The sequence below is a fragment of the Sebastes umbrosus genome, chromosome 17 (genome assembly GCF_015220745.1).
Source record: "Sebastes umbrosus isolate fSebUmb1 chromosome 17, fSebUmb1.pri, whole genome shotgun sequence".
NCBI lineage: Eukaryota > Metazoa > Chordata > Actinopteri > Perciformes > Sebastidae > Sebastes > Sebastes umbrosus.
In genome coordinates this window covers 8,394,698-8,420,098 of record NC_051285.1, presented here as the reverse complement: position 1 = coordinate 8,420,098, position 25,401 = coordinate 8,394,698, and the positions used below count along the sequence as shown (strand labels likewise).

The window sequence follows — 25,401 nt, the reverse complement described above, 5'->3', positions numbered from 1 at the left end:
CCGTGGCCAAAAGGAGAACATGTGGTCTGGTGGAGGACTGATGGGGAAAAGTATCTCCTGGATCGTTTGCAAGTATGGGACAGAGTGGGTCTGCTGCAGAGCAATTACGCTCCATTTTAGTGTGAAAATAAACACTGCTGAAAACAAGAAAACCACTCAGTGACACACACAACGAAATCAAATCTGCCAGGATCAGTTAGTGATCAAATCCTGAATCTAAACCACAGAGCAAGACTTTCTCCAACGTCTTAGAAATGTCATCTTATTCAAGAGTCAGTGCAGCGTTACCTTGTTTTTAAATAACAGACAACACCGTTTCATAGAATCAAAGTTTTATTCTTAGAGAAAGCTTGTACAAAATATGCTGCAAATAAAATACAAACACACACTTTCACAGACTTTATGCAGGACAAACAGGAGTTGTGACTGAAAGCAGAGAGACTTTCTGATTAAAGACAAAGACATTACATTGTAAGAGCAATTTTGTCGATAAACTTGGCCATTTTGATGTCGCGTTTTGACAGCCCTCCACAGTCATGTGTAGTCAGTGTAATGTGGACCTGTGAGGACACATACACATTGTATGCAATCACAAAGCAAAACCAAGTCAAGCAAAAATGAATAATTAGTGCTGTAATCATAGTTTTACAAAGTGTTTGTTATCCAATTGTCCAATTTAGATTGGAAAAAGATCATGGTTTAGGTTAAAATAACTACGGATGGGGCGTTACTGAAGTATGGAAGTTATGTGACAAATAAATCAGCGTTGACATCTGGTTTCACACGGGGTACAAACACCGGTCTCCTGGGCGAAAGTCTGGTGTTTTTTGAAAAATGTTGGCATTGTTGGCAACTGCAAACCACGGATACGTTGAATGACGATGTTTCTGAACTAAAAATACGTTTCATAAATACTTTCAAAATATAATTTCTCGATGGAAAATATGTTTTCGCTCTTCTCCTGACCTGCTCCGGCAAGAGCTTGATTGACAGATGGTTCATCCAATCACCTGCCAAGTATTTTCTGAAAGTGCCTGCTCTTTTACAAACAGTTTCCAATGACGGCTTCTCAGATGGTTCTGTGTAACAAACCACCTGACGGGTCAGGTTACACAACTCCCCCTAAAACCACAAATTGTACATTTCTGTTTAGCTTTAGAGGTGTTGGCAGGTATTATTTTTTTTAAATTTGGACAGAGCCAGGCTTGCTGTTTCTCCTGTTTCCAGTCTTTATGCTAAGCTAAGCTAGGCACATGCTGACTCCAGCTCTATATTTAACACGCAGACAGGAGATTGACACCGATCTTCTGGTCTGGATCTGATTTTGGAAAGAAAGTGAATAAGCATGTTCCCAAAAATGTCGAACTATTTCTTTAAGGCTTGATCAAAATAGAGTATCAGATATCAACACGTTCATCCCAACTCATCACATCAGGTCACTTTTCGGTCGCAGTAAACACGTGCTTAACGTTGTGAATTAAACTAAAACCCTTGCTTAGGTTTAGGCAACAAAACAACTTAGTCAGGTTTACGAAAAAAACGTGACAAAGCCTCGGTAGTTGACGCCCTGGGAATGAGAACGGGCTACAGATATTGTCCCGTTATTTGGCAGGACATGTGATGAATTCAGTGGATGTCCAACTCCGCGTCCGACAGGATGCACCCATTGAGATTTTACTCAGCCAATGTGGTTACTTCCTGGAGAGCAGCTCCCACCCAGAATGAAATGTTTGTAAACTCATATCTTAATATTGAGAGCCAATAAAACAGAACAGAACATGAATGGATATTAATAGAATATTAGCAGCGGCTCAGTATACAGCATCTATTTTGTCGAGGCCGAAGCTCAGTCGGAGTGGGATTTATGTGTAAGTGCCTGGTGGAAAGTGCTGTGGGGGCCCAGAGACCTGTAGCACCGTTCTACAGCCACTTTAATAAAGAGTGGATTAGGAGCAGCATTCCTGTCAGAGCGGCCCGGTCCACCACACAGTAACTCAGTGGCTACAGCCTAATGCTGAGAGATTTTCAGGGACTGGGTTTGTCATATCAACCACTACTTTATTTCTGAGGCAGGGAAAGTGAGAGTGTGCGCGAGCGTTGGGGTTGTGGAGGGGAGGTAGAGATATTTGCAGAGCTTTTCACAAGAAAAACGATGGGATTAGAGTGTGAAGCTACTGCGTTTTTTCGTCGTTCTGACTAACGGGAGTGTGTTTCAGGCTTTGAGTGGAGAGCTCTCCAGAACCAGCAAGGATTGTTTGACATGAAAAAATCTGACTTTATCCAGGGTTGATTGATCTCGGTGTGTCTGTAATTTGTCATAAGCCAACCGTAGCATTGCAAATATGGCAGTAACTCAAACACGTAGCCGTGATAACACCGTTTGATTCCGCAAGCCGCGATTTCTGTAATGGATACTAAACAAATGCAGCGCTGTAAGTGACTCCTCAATCACTATTACAAATTGTGATTTGGGCCATAATGTAGAGAAAGTTATTACCTTATTATAAACGTTGAACCATTCTGGGTGATGGTTCATCTTCTCTGCCTGCAGAGCCACTCGCGACATGAAGCCAAATGCCTGGATAGAAAGAAAAAAAAACATCTGTCAATCAAAAACAACTCAGCATATGGTGCATAGTTGTTACCATAAAAAAAGCTTCTTTGTGTAATTCTTTCTGTGAGTATTTAGTCCTGTCTACCCTCATTAATATGAATGGGGTGGACAAAATATTAGAAGCAACTTTCAATATAAAGCAAAACAGTTAAACAGCACCAAAAACTACATCCTCCAAAATAGAGCATACAGAGAGGTGAAGTCCCGCCCCTTCCGGTGGATCACCATGGGACCTTATTTCTGAAAAAATATGAATGGTAGACATACTACTAATGACAGACTAATCATTTTGTATCCAGTTTTTATGATCACACATATGTTTGTCAATTTAAAACATAATTTTGCAAGTCAAGAAAGTCTCAGTTTGTTATAAAACTGTTGAAGTATAAGACGGTGAAAATACGTAACTAGAAAGAATACACACCCAAAAGTCGCGAATGTGACATCTCTCTCACTGAAGCTACGATGCCTGTGTGTTTCGTACTGGGATGTACTCAGACGAGAGACGGGCCTCGCTCATTCTTTCTCTTCCGAGTCGCTGGATAAAACACATCAGGTATGATAACGTTTCATTTGTGCATGGTCATAGCTAAGATAGTTAGCTAGGGTTGGTGACGTATATTTTGCGAGACGAGAGATGTAGTTCACTGAGCGGTTTCACACAAAACTAGATGATACTACGACAAACCTACGACAGTCTGAGACTTTCTTGACTTGCGAAATTATGTCTTAAATTGACAAACATATGTGTGATTCATGCCGAAATTCTAACGGGATCAAAATAATATTAGTTTGAATTATTAGCTGAAATGTATTATTACAAAAGAAATTAATCACTGAAGAACAACCTGGCTGGTGGCTCCCATGGGATTGATTGCAAAAATACAATTTATAAACAATTGTTCAACAATATACACGTTATCATTTAGTGAAACTATTAAAAAACATCTTACAAGATTATAAAGCTCCATCACAACAAATGCAGAAACCCAGCAACATTGATTCAACTTTTGCTAATAATAAAGATAACGATTATTTTCATTATAGATTAATCAGTCGGTTATATTATTATCTTGATTAATCGATTATGATTTGGTTTACAAAAATGGCAGAAAATGGTGAAGAATGACCATAACAACTTCTCAAAGCCCACGGTGGCGCCTTCAAATGTCTTGTTTAGTCCGACAAACAGTCCAAAAAATTACTAAAGATGATTAATTGATTATCAAAATAATTCAAAGCTGATTGATTTTCTGGCTATCAATTAATCGACTAATTGTTGCAGCTGTAAAAGAAATTAGAAAAACATTTAGAGCTGCAACGATTAATCGATTAGTTGTCAACTATTAAATTATATCGGCAACTATTTTGATAATTTTTTAAGAAAAAAATAAGTAAAAATTCTCTGAATCCAGCTTCTTAAATGTGAATATTTTCTGGTTTCTTTACTCCTCTATGACAGTAAACTGAATATCTTTGAGTTGTGGACAAAACAAGACATTTGAGGACGTAATCTTGGGCTTTCGGAAACACTCATCGAGATTTTTCACCATTTTCTGACATTTTATAGACCAACAACTAATTGATTAATTGAGAAAATAATCGGCAGATTAATCAACAATGAAAATTATCATTAGTTGCAGCCCTACTCTGATATAATAATGATTTAATGTTATGAAATTTAAACGTTTTACTCTTTATTATAATGATACTTTAGTCAGTTATGTAAAATGGTCTCCCTCTTTTGAGGTTGTATTAGATAAATTAATAATGCTTTGTTCTGTTGTTTTAACTGCACTTATTTTATTGTATTTGACGAGTTATTGAGTTATCCAAAAGTTATCTAATTATTGGCAACATGTTCGGATTGTATTTAAGCATGATCTACAAAAACGTTTTTGCACAATGCCTCACACTTGATTAATCGAGAAAATAATCAACAGATTAATCGACAATGAAAATAATAAATAAAATAATGATAATAATAATAACACACAAAATAATTTACATTTACATTACATAAAATAACTGTTGGGAGCAGCCTTAAAAACCTGTAGCGGCAGGAACGTACAGCACAAGGAGCAATGCTGCCATCTGAGGCAGAGAGAAGCACAAGACGGCGTCTCTGTGCATGTTGAAAACATGAAGGCATGTATGTGCATACTTCCACACCCACGTAAGGAGCAGACAGCACGCAGGCACACACTCCGAAACATACACACTCTTCATATTTCAAGTTCGGCATGTGGCTCTCTCCAATCACAGGCCATCCAGGGAGTGATTATGGTTATTCTAATTATCTACAAAGAGGAGAGCGAAATCCCTCGTCATGCCCACTGTGAACAGAGGAGAAAAAAAAAATCAGGTAGACCTATTTCAGAGCAATTTCCCACTGCAATCTCAATTAAGCCCCTAAATACTTCCTCCCTGCCTAATTAAATCAACTGAAACGCCATTGTTTACAGGCCATGGCTGCGGTCCCGTCCACCACCTGACATGACGAAACAGAATTACTCTCGCAGAAGAAATTAGCCTTTTTAGTGTGTTGTAACCAATTTTCGGAGACGTCCTGTTCAGTGCCCGAGCAGCGCGACGTGTGTAACACGATCAGCAGCTTGATCAAATTGGTTATCAAGAAAACCGTCTCCTGATCAATTTAAGTAATTGGCATATTCCTGCAACTTGACCCCACTGGCACCAATTTGGAGACCGAGGCGGTCTGCTTTTTCTCAGTTCTCATTGACTCTAATGGAGATGGCTAAGCAGCCTGTCATGTCAGGTGTTGTCCAAACATGTCGTCTCTCTCTCAGGGCCGAGCTCGGGCTAAGCTGCTGCCGAGGAACATTGAGTGACGGGTAAAAGGATTCTGTGTGAACACTTAAAGGTTCCTGTGCATTGTCCCATTTCAAAACATCATGTTCTTTCAAAACCTCACTTTCCAGCCTGGACTCTGTTACGGAACAAAAACTCATCCCCCTGGCATTTCAACACCCCAATGATTGGCCAAACGTGGGCTGAGAATATGCGCGAAGACAGTTTTTTTTTAACATTTAAATCAATAATTTCTATTTATTTTCACCACCATCATTGGCACCAGATGTGTATTGCTGTGCAGCCCTGTCTCCTAAAAATGATGTTCCCATACAACTAAATTGTTTTCTCAATTACGTTTGGAAGGAAACATATTTTGTCGTGGATTAGCCTATGGCTTCATCCGAAATCACACACCATGCACTACGTACTCAATATGTGTACTATCGTTCAACATATTTTTGTGTGAACAAACAGTAGTACGTATTTTTTCAGATGCACTAAGCAGTAATTTACTTCGTCACTTCCTGAGAGCCTCCTTGCCGGTTGGAGACGTGTAACCATGGCAACCCGTGCCAACCTCATGTGACCAAAACGACGGTTTGTGAGAATCAAAGTCTGAATAAATTTAGAATATATATTACGCCTAACAAAGTGAAGTCTTATACTTACACTTAAATTGAAGTGATTTTTTAAAATTATTATTATTTTTTTTATTTTAATTATGTCACCTCTTCTTCTGCAGTGGTGTAATGGTTTTCCAACTGGAGAATTGGCGCCACCTACTGCTTATCTCGATTAACTAAATCGCATAGCAGTAGTGGATAAAAACAAGCCTTCATTCACATTTTCTTTCGCAGAATTTCTCGCAATTTGGTTAAAAATTGCGAGACATTTGGATGGAAACCTGGCTGTAGAATACTCAATGCGTTCAGTACACGTCTTGCTCGAAATTTAATATGAATCTTGAGGGATCCTTATCAAAACTGGTTTGGTTATGTTATGTGTTTGGTAGAAAGTGAAAAATATCAATATCAGCCTCAAAAATCAGTCGAGCTCTACGTAGTTCCCGTTTAATTTCTTGGATGAATTTGAGGATTTTGGCTAGCAGTTGAAAAGCTGAATATAGGGTTTCATTTTACTGGAGGAGTTTCATATTTATTCCCGCTGGAGATGTTTTCAGGCTCCTGGCCTTGATCAGCATGTGTGAATAATGGGTGTACTTCTCTCTTAAATACAGGGAGGATCCCTTTTAACACTACATGTCTGCCAACTGGGTCACACCACTTTAAAGCAACATTATCACAATAACACAGTTGTAGATTCACTGGCATTACGACGGGTCTGCAAACATCTGCAGTCACATCTGTATGATGCGTTTCCACAGATTTCCGAGCTTGGCAGAAGGAGGAACTTGTAGTCTGGACGAATAATTCACTTCGAATCAGTTTTAATTCAAGAAGTACATTTTTCTTCCAAAGCGAACTCATGGCATGTAGAAGTTTGCCAATGATTAAGAACAAATGCTGAATTATAAGTGTGTTTTTTATTTGCATTTTCAAATCCATTGAATTGACAGCGAACCAACCCCCAACCAGAGCTTATACTCATTATCCAAACTTCAAAGTGCTGCACAAAACGCGGGCCGCACTGCTTCTATCAAGCGGAGTGTCACACTTCCCGAAAAGTTACACGTCCACGTTTAGACCTCATTGATGTGCAAACGAACCACAGAGCGAAATGTAATTTAAAGGAAAGGAGGAATGTGAAACAGAAGATGACAAGTTCAGCCCGTATGCAACATGAACCCTGAGAGAAAACGCTTCGTGTACAAGAAAAAAAGCAAGGTAATCTCCCACTACAAATGAATTGGAGTTGAATGTCCAAATATCCTGAAAAGGCCTGAAAAATCGCGCCCTACATCGCCCTTCTCTCACAGGTGGTGGTCCCTCGGGGGCAGTAAGGAGAGTAGCAGGACACAATACTGGCGAAGTGGTGGTGCAACGCCTGTCTGTCACCTGTAGGTCATCTCAACGCCCTCCACTTGGGCCAAACAAGGAAATAAAACCAACCGTCAACTCCCAGCTGAGGTCTTATGTCAACACAGGTCAAGGACTCTCCCTCTCAAAGTGCTTTGTTTACCCCATTTGTATTGTCCGGGCCACACTTCTCGAGCCAACAGGTCAGCCAGCCAGCCGTTCAGCCAGCCAGCCGTTCCCTCCAACTGGCCCAACAAGCTGTAGCTGTCAGACTCAGATAATTTGACATGACATTATGCAGGCCCCCATCTCAAATAATCAGAAACACCCGACGGCAGACCCCCGCCATGCCCCTTTCCCCGCGCACCCGCTTTTGAGGAGCCGATTTGGTGCTATTACGGCATGATTGTCATACAACACTGGATGAGACAATTTGACGTCGGCGCAGAGTGGTGTTCTCTCTCTCATTGTGGCCGTGGGCTGGAATACAGGACTCAGTTTCAAACACATGTGTCTGTTATTTACAGATCGGTTTTCCACCGCTGCGCGGTCCAGGGGCTTAGAAACGCCTGCTCTGTCTTGCCAGGACTAAGTGCATGCAGATTGCGCCTACTCTTACTAGCCTCACACATGCACACTGATGCATGTATGAATGCACATATGCAAACCTCCTCAGCATACACACAAGTATGTGTCGACACACATGAAGACAAGCCGCTCTCCTCCATTACACACCACCACGACTACCCGATGATTACCCAGCGAGCCCCATCATCACCCGCGTCAGCCCCCTGGAAAACCTTCGCTCCTCCGCAGTGAAAGGCAAGAACGCTGTGAACTGAACGGCGGTGGTCATGATGATGACGACCACACCTCTTATGTCTCATTTCTCTGCTTTCCCAAACAGCTCTTCACAGGCTTCCAGCTGGCCGGACAAGGCTGCCCGCTAAGTTGACATGTAACTTAAAGCAAAATATTGAATAATTTGGAAGCAAAGCTGCCAGGCGCTGAGGTTCTTTCATACAGTGCAGAGAGCTCTGCTGGGCGTGTGTCACATCATAATCTTGTCAAACTTAAAGTTGAGAAACACAGAAGAGCTTCAATTTGATACCCCGACAAAGGTGATGCACGCTGTGAACACTCATTAAGTGACTAATATCCTGTGTAACAAGCGTTCACGCAAGTCAGCTCCTATTTGTGTCATGTAATGCTCAGGCATGGCGTTAAGGCCAATTTATGCAAACCCCCTCATTAACTGCAGGGTTACCAGCAAAGGCTTAAAAAGACATTGGGCTCGTCAAAGGACAGCAGACGTCAGGGCCATCTTAGCTTACCCAGCGACTGATAGCCAGATTATCTAACCACCTCCGCTTGGGCGCCACACCTCGCTGCTTCCCTGCAGCCATTTTCACAACATGAGAGAAATGCCTCCAGTTCCCGGAGAGAGTTCCATTTTGGAGACGGAGGTGGGAACTGAACACCGCTGAGCCGATTAACCGGCCTCTCGCTGGGAGTAAGGGATACAGTGCGAGCGCTTGTGTAGGTTGATTACGTATGCATGTGTGTGTCAATATTAGGGTTTAGATATGGAGTTTTAAAGGCTGATTATCTAATGTCAACAATTTCAGACATTTTCATGCCAGAAAATTACCACTCTTGTGTTTCCGGCAGAGTTAGATTTTTGTCAGGGTGGAAAAGCTGCTGAAACTGTTTATTTATAACACTAAAACTGACTTAACTCTTTGAGGGTTAGCAACTCTTTAAAACAACTCACGACTCACCACGTCCATCCCATAGTTAAGAAACTCTGGGAATTACATACAAAGACTTTAATTGAACAATTAATTGAGTTAGGGCTGATTATTTCCAATAGAGTTGTGCAGGGATGACGTATTTTTGTAGGCCAACCGGGAAGTTAGCATCGCCCTGGGTTCCCTCGACAAAAAGCCGATGGGATTGTTCCATTGGTAAAGGCGGACGAGTCGGCATGATGACGTCTTGTTTAGCAACCACCTTTTTTTAAGACATATAAAAGCTTCAAAATTCACGAGTGGGATATTTACTGACGTATTTTATGTCGTAGAACAAAACTTTAAAATCTCTTCAGCTTGTGTTAACCACAGACCTTATTTCATGCATCTAACTAAAAACCCTGACTTTCAGACGAGGGAACCGGAAGTGCTAAAATGCTAACTCATTTACAGGTTTTCGGACTCATTCCTGCACCACTCTATACTTACATACTATATTTTTCAATTAATAATTCCATCCGTATTCAAAAGTATTGATTTTATAATAATATGACTCAAAGAATACCACGCTAATGTAGAAAATGTTTAGCATTTTCACTTGATAATTGACCAAAAATCTACGTATTTGTCAATCAACAAACAGAAATAAATTGTTCAACTGTGAAATTGAATTGTCAGTTTATGAACTGTATGGTGTGTGTGTGTGTGTGTGTGTGTGTGTGTGTCTGTGTAGAGCAGGAGGGGGATGGCTGTGGGAGTCTGGTTTACCCAGAGGCTCAGTTTTAGTTGTAGGACAACTTATTCAACACAAGCAGAGCAAGGCCCGTAACGAGAGGCAGAGGCTTGAAGGAGATTTGGTGGAGAGGGAGCCCCCGACTGAATATAAAAAGGGGGATCAGCCTCCGAGAGCGCAGCGGAGGGAGCTGTCGGGACACAGCAGCGCTCCCCTCAGTCTCAAAATTGGAACTTAAGTCCAGAAGCTGTGTGGACGCTGCAGCTTTTTCCGGTGCTTGTAATGCGGTCATCGTCCGTGGTTAACCACAACTTTGGCGTGTTGTTTGTCTCAAAGTTTGTGTCATATTCTTTTCAGCTTTTGTTGCATTAGTTTTTGCACGAATGTGACTGTAAATGTTGTGAATTTATAAAAATAAAAACAAGTGCTATTTTATGTATTTAACCTAGCAACGCTTTTGATGCGGACTAGCTTTCTAAAAATGACCTGAAATCAGTTTCTAAAGCAGCTTTGTGTAGTTTTACTGCATCAGTCCGTGACATTTATGTGCTCTTTATGAGGCTGACGAACTCACCTCCCCCCACGTCTTTCAAATATCTGGAGGCCCGATTGCTGACCCTTTCAAACTGATTTTCAATATGCATCTTTTCAACTTATACATAGATAACATGTACAGAAGTCACTGAGAGGTTAATGCAGCAATACTATTACTATAAGAATAAACCACTGAGTGAATACTGCAAATATTTACTAAGAATGTAACAATATAATGCATCATATTGGTTAATACATCCTATAAAACCATAACTTTCATGAATGCTTACATCCCTTTTACTCAAAACATCTTTCATGAATGCTAATTTGACAAGGAAATACTGTTTAATACTTGATTTTAATGTGTACATTGAGAATGGTTTTGTACGTGAGGCCAACATTAGACTATATCACGATAGAAACGATATAGAAAAATATATATGTTATACATTTTTATATCGTTTTGATTAGGGATGCACCGATCTGACTTTTTCAGTCCCAATGGGTATCGACCGAGTATCGATCCAATATCAGTGTTCAATTAACAAGCTGTATGCCTCGCTGGCTGTGTGGAAGTGACTGGAATCATTCTTTTATGTGTAAGGTAACATCAGGCTTGACTTAAACGCTATTTCCCTAACTTTGTAAAACAAATGGAACAAATAAATACATTGAAAACATAACATAAATGTACTGAATTGGTATTTGTTATTAAAATAATAAATCATACACCAACAACTTGGCAAAGAAAATCTTGATCAGGAATGACAATTCAGGTGTAAACCTTTTTAATGCAGCAACAAATTGGTCAAAACTTAACCAGGAATTAAACCTCCAGTATATAATGTATATAGTATATAAGCATAGAATTGAATTTAATAGATCAGCCCCATTGTCACCGATATCCGATCTGGTATGGGTATCGGTGCATCCCTATTTTGTATCGGTGTTTTTCACCATAAAATGACAGTTTGTTTGGTAATATTGTTTTCACAATATTTTCTAAACCCCACCAAATGTTGACAAAAGCAGCACAAATGTTCATCTACCAGCCCAACATAATCAAAAGTAGCCCAGTTGGGCAGAAACTAGTCCAATCTGACAACACTGCCAAGCCTATATCACGACAGAAACGATATAGAAAAATATATACAATATACATTTTTATATCGTTTTGATGATATATATCGTCATATCGACCAGCCCCTTGGACAGACTAACTTAAAAAACTCATCTATGAATGTCTGGAAAACTAAATGACCTCTGCACTGGTGGACCCCCTCATGTGCCTGTTTAACCCATAATTAAAAACTGTTAAGTGACATTTACCTGGTTAAAAGTGTCTCTATAGTTAAAAGGAGGGGCTTGTTCACTTTGCAGGAGAGATTTGAGATTATAACCAGCCATTTTTCCATCCCAAAATGCAGCTTTTGAGGGATTTTTTTTTCCCGCCCTCACCACTGCATGACTGAGTATTTGTGGGGAGAGATGGAATGCCATCGTTGTCAACTTCAGCTAACACAACACAACAGTTGAGCATGCACAGCAGCTCACCTCTCCTACACAAACTGCATCTTATGAGGCTACCCATTTCACTTGTGTCGCATGAATGTTTCCACTTCATCCGCCGAAACGGAAAGCAGATGGTCATCCGTAAACATACATAACATATAAAGCTCGATGCGTAAACAAGATCAGTGACTGCAACTTAAAAACAAGCACAACTCCAACCTAAATTTACAGTATTAAAGACACACAGAGATGTTTCCACGTATGATTGCAGGGATTCTCACTGACCAAAGCGACTCCAGACGGAGGATTTCACCTCTCAAACCTGATTAAACGTCACTGGAGTTGATGAGGAAAATAACTCGCAGTTACTTCTCAGACTCCTGCCACTATCAACGCACAGTTTACCCACATGCCGCAGATAAATTACTGAGCTGCAACAGCATCATAACACTTTCCACTTGCCGTAATCAAAGAAAAATAAAGTCAAAAATCCAGCTGTCATGTTCTTTTTGAGTGGCTCATGTATTCAGCTCCACTTCAACAGACTGCCACTGTGGCTTTACACAGTCATACACACGCCTCTACCGCCGCCTAGAGACCACAAGAGGAAGAGCTTCAACTCACAGACAGGGGATTTGTTATTCTCATTATAAACTCTCTGGGATCTGATTTCCTCAAGCCCATCACTCGCAGATAAGTGGCGGATGGAAATCAGCCAGCGTGTCGCTCCTCATCTCCATTCCCCTCTGGTAAAAAGCCCTTTAAGAAGAGCCATGAAAAACGAGCTCGAGAGTTTGTGAAAATGCATCAGAGAAGCGGAGGGGGTGGCTGGAGAGAGAATAAAAGAAGAGTGAAAAAGAAAGACAAGACGGAGAGAGTTGCCAGCATGTAAAATTGGAACAACATGAGCTCATTCCCCAATAACATGGGGCACAGAATGGGAATGAGAGACAGACAAAGACAGAGATGGGGGGTGGCAACGAGCAAGAAAAAAAAAAAAATGCACATCTACCAGAAGGAATGATGGGGTTGTTAGTGGTTTGTGAACCAGATGAAACATTTTAACCAATTTGATTGTTTGTGAAAGAAATCATTCTGATCGAAACCCCAATTGCTGCCAACTGGCCGCCTGGCGTGTCTCAGGGTAATGCAGCCTGACGTGTCGGGGTAAGAGGAGAGGCTTTAGAGCCAGGAGGAGCAGATGGGGGAGGTCAGCGCTCGCCCCCCGACTTCAAACACGGGGAAGTGTAAAAACAGACTATTTTAGGGGCTAAAACAACTAACGACAGGATTAGAGGAAGTCCGCTAAGTGGCCTTGAGATGTTGCAGTTTACTTCGCTCACTACACAGCTGAGGCAAGCTGGCTACCAATGCTCTGCCAAAAAAAACATAACTTTTAGTGTCTCTTTTTTACATCCAGAAGTAGTAGAGATGCCACATAGGTCACAATAAGTGTGACATTGTTGAAACAGTCACTGGAAATTGCGAGCAATTTTTTTTTCTGTGGCAAATTTCCTGTGCTGTGACAAACCGCACCTGTCTAGTACAACACGAACATTAAGTATGTTTGCAGTACTAATTGAGGCAAGACAATTACACGGAAGAGGTAGACTCTGAAGAATGTAGAAAATCCTTTTCACAACAAAAACATGCTAGAGCTGCACCTGATTCGACTGTTATCAGGCTTTTAAATAGGTGTTATCGGTCGCTATAAGCACCATGGATGTGGGTCATTAGGGGCCTACTACGCCTACTACATTGTAAAAGTGAAAGCGAAACTTGCAACACATTCTAACACGTTGTAAAAGTGAATGAAACGTTACATTCTGAACAGAAACAAAAAGGCTTCTTTAGGTTTAGGCTACAAAAACACTTGGTTAAGTTTAGGGGAAAACAGTGTTTTGGCTAGGGCTGTCAAAGTTAACAATATATTAATGCGTCAATGCAAATTCGTTTTAACGCCACCTATTTCTTTAAAGCAATCAATACTAAAAAAACTAAGGAATCCATTGCTACCAACCATGTCATACTAGCTTGTTGTGAAGGAGGTTAAACAATGCTCCAAACTTGCACTAAATTTTGGTTTGGCAATTTTCAAAGTGGTCCCTTGACCTTTGACCTCAAGATATATGAATGTAAATGGGTTCTATGGGTACCCACGAGTCTCCCCTTTACAGACATGCCCACTTTATGATAATCACATACAGTTTGGGGCAAGTCATAGTCAAGTCAGCACACTGACACACTGACAGCTGTTGTTGCCTGTTGGGCTGCAGTTTGCCATGTTATGATTTGAGCATATTGTTTATGCTAAATGCAGTACCTGTGAGGGTTTCTGGACAATATTTGTCATTGTTTTGTGTTGTTAATTGATTTCCAATAATAAATATATACATACATTTGCATAAAGCAAGCATATTTGTCCACTCCCATGTTGATAGGAGTATTAAATACTTGACAAATACATTTTTAAGCAGATAACAAATGTATTATTAATCGCGATTAACTATGGACAATCATGCGATTAATCACTATTAAATATTTGAATCCATTGACAACCCTATAATTTTCACATCATTCATCATTTCAGCCATATTGCAATTAGAACAAAATTAATTTAATTAAATCGATTAATTGTGCAGCCCTAACGGAAACTAAAATCAACCTTACTATGTGTGCAAAAGTTACAAAATAACCTCAATTTGCAAAAAATGTTCTCAACTTAAAGTCAACTAACATTGACTCCAACATGTCAGAAGTACATCTACATACACACACCTGATTAAAGGTTTTAAAGTGCATCTCTTTGAAGATGGCATCGCGGTCCTCCACCTCCACCCATCCTGTGGCCCTGAGGTCCATCACCTGCTGGTCCCGGTCTGCAGGGGAGAGCCAGTGGGAGTCTGACGACTGGCGACAAACATTAAAAAAAAACAATGTGTACCACTTGTTGTTGTTCTTGTCGTAGTTATCACATTTGAATAAGCACTGTGTTTATTCTCTCTTTTCAATCTGCTGTGTGCATAAATTGTTGTTTTTCTTTCAAAATCAGGGAAATTATTCTTATTTAACAATATCACATCTGTAGAATGACATTTTAACTGTGGTTTTTGGTGTTTGTTTTTAACACTTTCAACCCAAAGGTCGAAAGATTTACTGCCACAGTGGAACCACAGGTTTTAAGTAAAGCTTGCTTCATTATTATGTTCAGATGTCACATTATTTGTGGGAGTTACCTGAGTGCTATTAGTGCTGCATCCTGAAGGTGGCAGCCAAGCACTGAAAATGAGTAATGCAACTACCCTATTTATTAACCAAACAAGCAATGGCCGCACGTTAAATTCATTTATTTTATATGTATATTTGGCTGTATAATTACTGAGCTTGAATTCTCCATCTGTACATTAAAACACACACACACCGAACTCCATTAGTAATTCTGAGTATGTTTAATATCGGCTTGCTTATTTCCTTTTCACACTCACAATAATAAGAATATAAATATTGTGTGACTTCTTACAACCCTGTTCTTCAATTCGGCTCATTAATAAATCAACACAACAGAACTTAATGTCGAAATATTCAACTTTATCACAACGCAAAATGCGCACAGAATTGAAAGTGTTTTGCCGAATCTGGAGGAAAGAGTAGAACGCGACTCACAACTCATTAAGTTTAAATGTCAAGTTAATATTGTCTTGTGAGTTAAATCCATCAATCTATTAGAGCCGAATTGAAGAAAAGCTCCAAAGCAAGTAAAATATGCCACAAAAATGTTGCTTAGTACGAGTTATTTTTACAAGTATGCATGTAGACATTAAATTCAGACATTTTCGAATAGAGTTTGGCGTACGATTTTTTTTTTGTGCGTCCTCCATGGGGCCACTTGCTACTTCAGTGCATACAGTTCTTGCTTGTCTCATGAGATCATGTACATAAGTCCAGCTTGTTATGGAATACATAGATAAGATGCTTATACATGCTGATAATGCTAAAAACAACCTGTCACTGCAGCACTCACCATCTTAGAGGAGTGGTTCTTGGAGAGCTGAGGCTGCAGCAGACTGCTCAGCCTGAACAGACTTTTGCAAGGCCATGAGCTGCTCGTCCTCAGGCTAAACATTAACCCAGACATAACCAGAGCTTTGTCAGCTTTTTAAACCTCTCCTGTCACCTCTTCGGCTCTCTGCTTGCCCTCGGTGCTCTCACACTTTACCCATGACTTTACCATAGCTGTTCTGCTTACTGCCTGACTAAAATAGCATAGTTTCCAATGGGAGTCTGGTTATGTCAAAGTGACAACTCCCAGTGTCAGACATTCATTGGTGTGAATGCTGGAAAACATATGTCCTTCTACTACAAAAAAAAAGTGTTATTATTTTTCTTCAGACCACTTTTTTTTGCAACGCTACTCCTTCCACATTTTTCAACACAGAAACTCCATTCAAACATCAAAACGTGCAGCTCAATTGGGACATGATGGCTATTACTTTTCTCATTCATAGCTTTCATATTTTCAGAATTATTAACCATAATTCATCAAAAATTCTCCATTGAAATGAATGGAAGAAATGTTCAGAATTTAAACATTTTCAAGCATTTTCAACTCTTCACTGCTCATTCATACTTTCACCTAGAAACTCCATTCAAACTGTAAAATGTTCCACATCTTCCATAGATTCGGGCTATTATTCAACTTTCATTCATCCCAATTGTACTTTTTGAAATAATTAACTTTGTTTGGAGCTTGGTAAAATTCCCCTTTTTGTATGTTAACAGGAAACTAGGGATTCACCTAGTTTTTCAAAATAAAAGCCCCAGAAGGTAACTTTGTTAACAGGGAACTCAGAACTAACTATTTATAAGGCTTCAGCTGCTTTTCATTCAATTACAACTTTTATTTACTGATTCATAATCTTTTGATTCAGATTCTATATCCTTCTTCATACAGATTAAAGCTCTTCAGCATCTAGCATTCACACCGCAATTTCTTCAGAAAATGCTTTTCTAGTTTATTTTGGTATTGTAAGGAAGTTGCATTATTTTGGATTAAAGTTGAAAAGTGGATCTCAGTCTATAAATTAAATGTCTATAGTTGTTCTTTATCTATTATGTTTGGTGATTTAAGGGATGATGAAAAAGGAAAAGACCTGAACAACATCATCATTATGATGGGGGAAAGCATTTATATTTATAGCTATATAAAAACACATCAATTAAACACTGAACGTTTCAACATGTTTTTGAAACATCAGTGGGTTCTGGAGAAGGATGTTAATAGAAATAAAGAACAGAATATAATTTTTCAGCGTGGGTGGGATACTTTGAGTCAGGGTGAGGATTGGAGTTAAACAAAATTAATGAATAAATAATGTCGATAAAGGTCAACTAAAGAGATGTAAATATGTCCTTTTTTTGTCTGTATAATAGAATAGATAATTGTGTAAGTGAATGTGTCTAAGTGGATATGTATATGAATGCGCGTGTAGATATAGACATATGTATATACTGTATGTATATATATCTATCTATATATGAGGTTGGTTGTATATAATATAATAAAAAAAACTCCAAAGTGTGTTTCATGTAGTAATATTTGGAGGTCTTGCAAAGCAGATCCTCCAATCAGTGATCATGAAAAAAATTATACAAAATAGGTGCTATTGATATAACATTGATAGCATTCAACAACTAGATATAGCATTGTCGGGCACTTAACATCAATCTCAGCCATTAATCTGTTTTTTTTTTCTCCCAATGGCATACACATGCATGCACTACATACCCAATATGTGTACTATGTTCAATATACTTTTGTGTGAATAAATGTGTATCTTTACGTGTAACCATGGTAACCCGTGCCAACCTCATGTGACCAAAACAAGTTTGTTAAAATATATAAGTCTGAAATAATTAAAAATATATACTACGCCTAGCAAAGTGACATATTATGCATACAGTTAAATTGCAGTGTTGTACTAAGGTTTCGGACATACTAAAATAATGTCACATACTATTTTAGCGTACTAAATAGCATGTTAGTAGGGAATTTCGGAACTGATGACCCAGAGATACCACGTGATATCAACGTCAATTTACTACTGGCTCACAAGCCTTGTTAGAAGTGGGAACCAAAAGTCAGATATCTTCCACAGAGATAAACAAATCTTAAATTTTGGACCAGCCTACATTTTTAAATTATTAATTCGCAATAATAATTTTTATCAGGAAAAAACACTTTTATTCGGCACCTTTCTAAATGCTCTGTAGATGTATTATTTTTTTCAAAATATTTGTCTACATAAAAATGTTATCAATTAGACCTTCAATGTATACATTCTTACTAGAAAAAACGTGTTTATATAATTTAAACTATACCATTTCTGGCAGCTTAAAAAGGTGGATAAATTCTTATTTTTGTCTTTTTTAAATTAGTGAACTAAACTCCTCTGCAGTTTTTCCTTTATGTGATATTGCTCCTACCTCTCCATAGTAAACTCACAGCTTACTTTTTTGCACTTTGTACTTAGAGAATATCTAATAAAAAGCAAAGAAGAGAACTACACAGAAACACAAGCCTGTTGACTCTAACATAGCTAAAAGCCCTGAAATGTTAACAGCTACAATCATTACATTCTTTATTGTAAATCACAATGGCTCACACACATTTATTTTGTTCACTTGAAACATAAGCAAATTAGCAAATTGTTAATTTTAATAACAGACTAAATCGTTTATCAAATAATCCAGTGACCTGCAGCCTGTGTGTTTTCAGTCCTGATGCTCGTGCTCCTGTCCCGGTATGAGCCAGCGGATGCTGTCTGTCCGCAGGATGGCGTACGTAGTGAAGCCTGAGATGAAGAGGACAGAGAAGACCAGCAGCCAGTCGATGCTCTTCACCGGGACGCTGGGGAGGGGGCCGAGGTGGTCTGTATCCGTCACGTTTTTGTCGGGGCCAACTTCAAACCCTGGAGCACATAAAGAGTTTATCAGAAATTACAACAGGCTAGATGAGCAGTGATGGAATACAGTTTAAAGTTTTACTAGTTGAAATAGGGCTGTCACGATATCAGATTTTCCCTACACGATTAGACCAAAACAATTCACAATAACGATATTATCGCGATATCTACAGTAAATAAAAAAAAAAAAAAATTTTATCAGTCAAATTCATCTTTAACTTTGTTTATTGTGTATATATACAGTATATACTCAGTTCGTACCTGTCTGGTTGGCGATGAAGGAGGTGAGCGTCTCCAGTGTTCTGTCGGTGTGGTTGAAGCGAGCCATGGGTTTGGCCCCCTGGAACAGCAGGATGTTGGGCACTGCCACGGTCCCAAACCTCGTGGAGAGGCTGGTGAAAGACGGAGATGGACAAGACACAAGAATGACAAATGATGATTTAGTTCTAGATATTCATCTGAGTTGCTGATCTGGTCTGATATAAAGAATAGAGCTGTCAAAGTTAACGCGATAAACTAGAAAACCTAAGGAATACATTGGTACCAACCATATTATACTAACTTGCCATTCTAGCTCCAAATTGGCGCTAAATTTTGGCGAGGAAAAACTGGCATGGCCATTTTTAAAGGGGTCCCATAAGGTCTGACCTCAAGATATGTGAATAAAAATGGGTTCTATGGGTACCCACGAGTCTCAGTTTTGGTTGGGGTGCTGATTGAACTCTGTGGTGTTTTTCAGGCTGTAGTATTGACACTGTGTTCATCTACATTATATTCAAGGATGTTTCTAATGTTTTCACACACATTTGCATGCATGAGGAGGGACAGAATATTACAAACCGGTACTCAACGGTACGCAGTACTGGTACTTTTAAATTTAACTCTTCGGCGTACCGTGACCGTACCACACGGTGTAGTGCAGTGCCTCACAAGCCGTATGAACATAAAAACTGTGGAGAGCATCTGAACAAGCCGATGCACGGCACGGGGGAGTGGGATGAGAACGAGGGTGCTGTAATTTATCAATACAATGCTCACATCCTTTTTGTAAAATAATTAGTGAACTGCTCGTCATAACTTTTTTTATTTGTGAATACACATTAATACCAGAAGTCATGACCATTCACCTGCTGTGCTGCGAGGCATCCAGTGCCATGAAGTGCATGCTGGGAAAGACTCGGGGCAGGGCGTTGAAGTGAGGAGCCAGGCTGGCTGAGAACTGGCACCAGGCGGTGAAGAACAGCACCACGGAGCACTCGGTGCTGTTAGCATTCAGGAACTCCATCAGGTCCTGAGAGAGGAGAGGAACAAGGACACAGACTGAGGGACGGATCCTTCTCCTCTGGCATTTTATTTGAGGAATACAAACAGACTGACTGTGTTTTATGGGAAAAATCAGCATAGTCGGATCACATCTTTTATAAAGTTGAGACTAAAAATCATGTTGCACTACGATTGGAGGGCGACTAACACTTAATGACAGGTTTCCCTGGTTCCTCCCTAAGTCTGGGAGAAAGTAAAACTGTCTAGCTTAACACCTATTACAATGAATTCAAAATTAATTTGTTAACACAACAATACACAACTGGAAGAAAATTATGGAAAACTATGGCCAATTTCAATATGTTAAGCGCCGAGTTGTCTCAAGTTAAATGTACGAACACATTCAGGAATTACATTCAGATGTTCAGAGTGCTGATGGTACTCCTCTACCAGAGAGCCTCAGAGGGCAGCATGAATACCTGAGAAGCGTTGAGGACCTGCACAGTGAAACTGTCCACTTCTGTGATGTTCCTCTTATCACAGTTCACCTTGTACGTCTTGGCAGTCTCTGTGGTGTTCTGCTCCTCAGTTGGCGTGATGTCCGCACGCACTATGTCAAGAATGAGCTGGGGGTAAACATCCAGAGAGAAGTCAACTTCTGCACTACATTTTCCCATGTTTTTGTGTCTAAGTGACTAATGGGACAACAATTTTTGAAACTGGTTCAGTATTGAGGGAGAGCGCTGCAGCCGGCAGCTGCGAAACGAGCTGCGAGGACATGTGAGCAGCCTAAATGTAACGTTACGTTCACTAAAAATGCACGTTTTTGCTACAGACAGGCTCAGATTATTATTAAACGTGTCTGACAACATTATGGAAAGGACCCTACAGAGAAATATAATGGTTTGTTATTGTGTCCACGTAGAATTCTGAATATCCGTATACTCTGGCTCAAATAAATACAAGCAGTCATTTAATTCAAAGACCTCATCCCCATTGTCGAAATCATCTAAATATTCAGCTATGACATTGAAAATCTTTTAGATAACACTAAGCTACGCTTTCTGTACTCCAACACAACAAACTCTGCCCAGCTATTCCACCGTTGTCTTCCGACAACACGTCACCTCGCCAGATTTCAGAACGAGAATTCTCCTTGAGCGAGACTCTTTCCATAATGTTGTCAGACACTTACAATAACAATCAGAGCCTGTCATGGAAAAAACAAGGACTTTTAGTGGACGTAAATGACTGTGCCAGCTTGCCCCAATAGCATCATATTGCATCCTGTGAGCAGCTGCCATCTGCGGCGTTCTCCCTCAATATTGGACCAATTTCATAAATTGTTGTCCCTATCAGTCACTTAGACATAAAAACATGGGAAAATAGGGTCCAGGCTGAAAAATACTGAAGTTACCCTTTAAAGCAGTTGTTCAGCATGATTTTCACTTCTGAAGCATAAATCAAGAATAATAATAGCAAGTACACATGGAAAATAATATTTCATTAATTTTTCTCCTAACCAGAAATCGCCCTTTGACTGCCCCATAATTAACTTTTTACTATTTACAAACTATCTGGCAATTCATCATCATCTGCTGCCACTTTGGCAGCTCCACACAGTTGCTGTTTATCACTGGAAGTGTTAAAAAATATGGAGTTACCAGCCAAACTTTACTAAGGTTTCCCTGAAGGCAGATGTTCATACCTCAACCTACTCTTTAAGCTGCAATTTACAACAACCCTTACTCATGTTACAATCCTTCCAGTGAGTTACCTGCTGTGATGATTCGTCACTATTCTCCTCCAGTGATTCTGCTTTAGCAGCCAGAGCAGGTGAACCACACTGGGCACTGTTCTCATCACAAGGCGGGGAGAAGCCCGACTGGAAGTCTTTCACATTTTTGGGGAAAAGGGACTCGATGTCAGATGGGTCGATGGGGGCTTCGGTTCCCATCACAGCATCTGCGATCTCGGCTGTCTTGAACTGCCTCTTCGGTAGAGAGTCCAGGTCTTCTGACTCCACAAACTTGGGGATGTTCTCCAAGTCGGCATCCTCTGACAGCACAAGCTCATCACTCTCTGAAAAAACATCAAGCTCAGTAAAGAAGACATTTCTCTCACGGCTGCTGATAGTGTAAACCACCACAGTTCTAAAAATAAGCTTTTAGGCAGTTTTATCTCTCACTTCTAATAAAAGATCTACTTTTCTTTGCCAAAAGCTGACGGTTACCTCCCATGAAAATCCCCTGACCTCAATAGAGTAGGCAACGCTCTCATCTGCTCCCTTTTAGACTACTGCAACGCCCTTTATTCCGGTCTCAGCCAAACTTCAATACATTGCCTGCAACTAGTCCAAAATGCAGCTGCTAGACTGATCATGGTTACGAGGAGATTTGAGCACATCACTCCGGTTTTAGCTGCACTTCAATGTTTGACCTGTCAAATTTAGAATTGATTTTAAGCTTTTATTATTAACTTTTAAAGCTCTGCATGGTTTGGCACCAAGCTACATCACTGAGCTCCTTACACCCTATGTGCCACCGCGTAACCTGAGGTCCTCTGACTTGGCTCTACTGGTTGTTCCCAGGTCTAGGCTGGTGACTAAGGGTGACAGGGCCTTTGCCATCAATGCCCCTAGACTGTGGAACAGCCTACCTCAGGACCCCAGGACCTCAAGCTCTACTACCAATTTTAAATCTCTTTTAAAAACCCATTTTTATAAAAAGGCTTTTTTTTAACTCCGTAAGGCAACAGCTTGGTGCACCTTTTCCCACACCTTATATTGTCCTCTTTTGGCTTATGTGTAGTAACTTATTATTTTGATACCACTGGTTACGGGTTTTAGTTTTCTCATTATTTGGTCTTTATGTTTTGTTCTTTTATTGTTGTTGTTATTTCATTGTATCTGTGCAAGCACTTTGAAACTATGTTCAGAAAGGTGCTATACAAATGAAGATTATTAGTATTATATGAAAATTGCTGAGTGAGTCTAAAGGAAGATGCACTGAAAAGGTCTATAGATATCTAAATCACAACTCATATCTCAAATGTGTTGAGTGATTCAAATGAAGTGCAATTAAAAGGTAATTCAGTCTGAATATCAGGCTAGAAGAGGTCAACCAGTCATGTACATTCAGTTACCAGTTAATAAAAGGTACATCTAGCTAAAACTAATGCAGTCTAACACAAAAGCCCTGTAATAAATCCTGTCTTCATGAAGGTTATTGTGTTCAGTTTGTGTTGTTTAAGATGTGTTGTTATGATCTAAGTAATGTTATAACAGTCAGCAGCATGATATCATGATATAACAGTATGATATCATGATATAACAGTATGATATCATGATATAACAGTCAGCATCATGATATCATGATATAACAGTCAGCAGCATGATATCATGATATAACAGTCAGCAGCATGATATCATGATATAACAGTTAACAGCATGATATCATGATATAACAGTCAGCAGCATGATATCATGATATAACAGCATGATATCATGATATAACAGTATGATATCATGATATAACAGCATGATATCATGATATAACAGTATGATATCATGATATAACAGTCAGCAGCATGATATCATGATGTAACAGTCAGCAGTGTTTAGCATTAACTCTCAGTCTCTTACCTTGAGCGGTCACAGCAGAAAACCTCAAACAATCTGAATGATATAATGAGAATAATAAAGTAAGTTTAATAAAAATCCCCGTCATATTGTTGTTTATTTATTTAGCTATGTGCAACTATGATCGGTCATCACGACATGTTGATGGTTGATACGATGTGAGCTGCTGGTTTTAGGCTCATAGGAAAGAATGTTTCGAGCTCCGGCGGAGGAAAATAAATGTTACACCTCGGGATTCTGCTTCCGGGCCATTAAGTAAGACAGCTTCCGGTGTGTCTTTTTTTTCATACTTTATTTTTTTGAAAGTTTAATACAATAGTTACATAAACATGTTCATGTTTCATTACAGAAAAATATATTTTACAGTATAAAAAAATAATATAAAAATAAAATGCATTATACAACAAATACAATGTAAGGAAAGGAAAATATAAATAAAAACAACAACAACAAATTGGAATAAATGTCTAAACAATCTAATAGATTTTGCCAATTTAAAATTTTTATTTTTTGAAAGTTCAGTATAATAGTTACATAAACATGTTCATGTTTCATTACATAAAATTAAACAAATATATTTTACAGTATAAAAAATAATATAAAAATAAAATACATTATAAAACAAATGAAATGTAAGGAAAGGAAAAGATAAATAAAAACAACAACAACAAATTGGAATAAATGTCTAAACAATCTAATAGTTTTTGCCAATTTAACATTTTTATTTTTTGAACGTTCAATACAATAGTTACATAAACCTGTTCATGTTTCATTACAGAAAATATATTTTACAGTAAAAAAAAAAATATAAAAATAAAATACATTATACAACAAATACAATGTAAGGAAAGGAAAATATAAATAAAAACAACAACAACAAATTGGAATAAATATCTAAACAATCTAATAGATTTTGCCAATTTAAAATTTTTATTTTTTGAAAGTTCAATACAATAGTTACATAAACCTGTTCATGTTTCATTACAAAAAAATCAGCAAATATATTTTACAGTATAAAAAATAATATAAAAATAAAATGCATTATACAACAAATACAATGTAAGGAAAGGAAAAGATAAATAAAAACAACAACAACAAATTGGAATAAATGTCTAAACAATCTAATAGTTTTTGACAATTTAGAATTTTCAATCATAGTCAAATATGTTTTAAAATCAGTATCTTTAAAAGTATAAAAGGAGGGTATTTTTTTTAAGCCATATCATTTTATGGATATAATGTTTTGCTAAGATATTAATCAAATGAATTTTGTAAATTTCATTTGCCGAAAAACTGGGATTGTTAAAAGTGAGTAATACCTCAATCTTTGTTATTATGATATTTTTTTCAAAATGTTTATGAGAAATTATTCTGTAAATCAAACAAAAAAGAAGTAGCATGAAAACAATCTACAAACACATGTTCAACAGTTTTCCCTTCACAGTTGAGAAAAGTGCATCTATTGTTAAACCAGTGTTTCTTTTAATTTACGAGGAAATGCAGAAATTCACACCTATGTGCTGCATATTGCTCTGTAATAAAACTGGACAGAAAAAAGTAACTTAAAATATGATTGTCTTGTCTTTATACAGAATGAGGGAG

The 25,401-nt window shown here is 38.7% G+C and overlaps 2 protein-coding genes across 2 annotated transcripts; both read right to left on the bottom strand.

Annotated features, from left to right (window-relative positions):
* Positions 1–315: 315 nt before the first annotated feature.
* LOC119475824 (pterin-4-alpha-carbinolamine dehydratase 2-like) lies at positions 316–16,180 on the bottom strand. Its single transcript, XM_037748881.1, has 4 exons — positions 15,956–16,180; positions 14,713–14,844; positions 2,498–2,578; positions 316–560 (listed from the first exon to the last, which is right to left on the bottom strand). Exons 1-4 carry the CDS (start codon positions 16,067–16,069, stop codon positions 465–467), a joined length of 423 nt encoding a protein of 140 aa, XP_037604809.1. The 5' UTR covers positions 16,070–16,180; the 3' UTR covers positions 316–464.
* Positions 16,181–18,542: 2,362 nt separating this feature from the next.
* On the bottom strand, positions 18,543–23,971 carry txndc15 (thioredoxin domain containing 15). The gene is made up of 6 exons (XM_037748880.1): positions 23,803–23,971; positions 21,937–22,241; positions 20,639–20,785; positions 20,024–20,187; positions 19,158–19,288; positions 18,543–18,902 (listed from the first exon to the last, which is right to left on the bottom strand). The coding sequence occupies exons 1-6, from the start codon at positions 23,885–23,887 to the stop codon at positions 18,706–18,708; spliced, it is 1,029 nt and encodes a 342-aa protein (XP_037604808.1). The 5' UTR covers positions 23,888–23,971; the 3' UTR covers positions 18,543–18,705.
* Positions 23,972–25,401: the final 1,430 nt, after the last annotated feature.

What these genes read in the sequence shown, in the direction of transcription:
- txndc15 (XM_037748880.1), bottom strand. Translation starts at nt 23,887, where the DNA reads ATGACGGGGATTTTTATTAAACTTACTTTATTATTCTCATTATATCAT. An exon ending in AGGTCCTCAACGCTTCTCAG is followed by an intron (nt 20,188 to 20,638) that starts GTATTCATGCTG and finishes CTCCTCTCTCAG; the next exon opens with GACCTGATGGAGTTCCTGAA. An exon ending in CTTCATCGCCAACCAGACAG is followed by an intron (nt 18,903 to 19,157) that starts GTACGAACTGAG and finishes TATGTGCTCCAG; the next exon opens with GGTTTGAAGTTGGCCCCGAC.
- LOC119475824 (XM_037748881.1), bottom strand. Translation starts at nt 16,069, where the DNA reads ATGTCTGGGTTAATGTTTAGCCTGAGGACGAGCAGCTCATGGCCTTGC. An exon ending in AGAACCACTCCTCTAAGATG is followed by an intron (nt 14,845 to 15,955) that starts GTGAGTGCTGCA and finishes GTTTGTCGCCAG; the next exon opens with TCGTCAGACTCCCACTGGCT. An exon ending in GGTTCAACGTTTATAATAAG is followed by an intron (nt 561 to 2,497) that starts GTAATAACTTTC and finishes GTGTCCTCACAG; the next exon opens with GTCCACATTACACTGACTAC.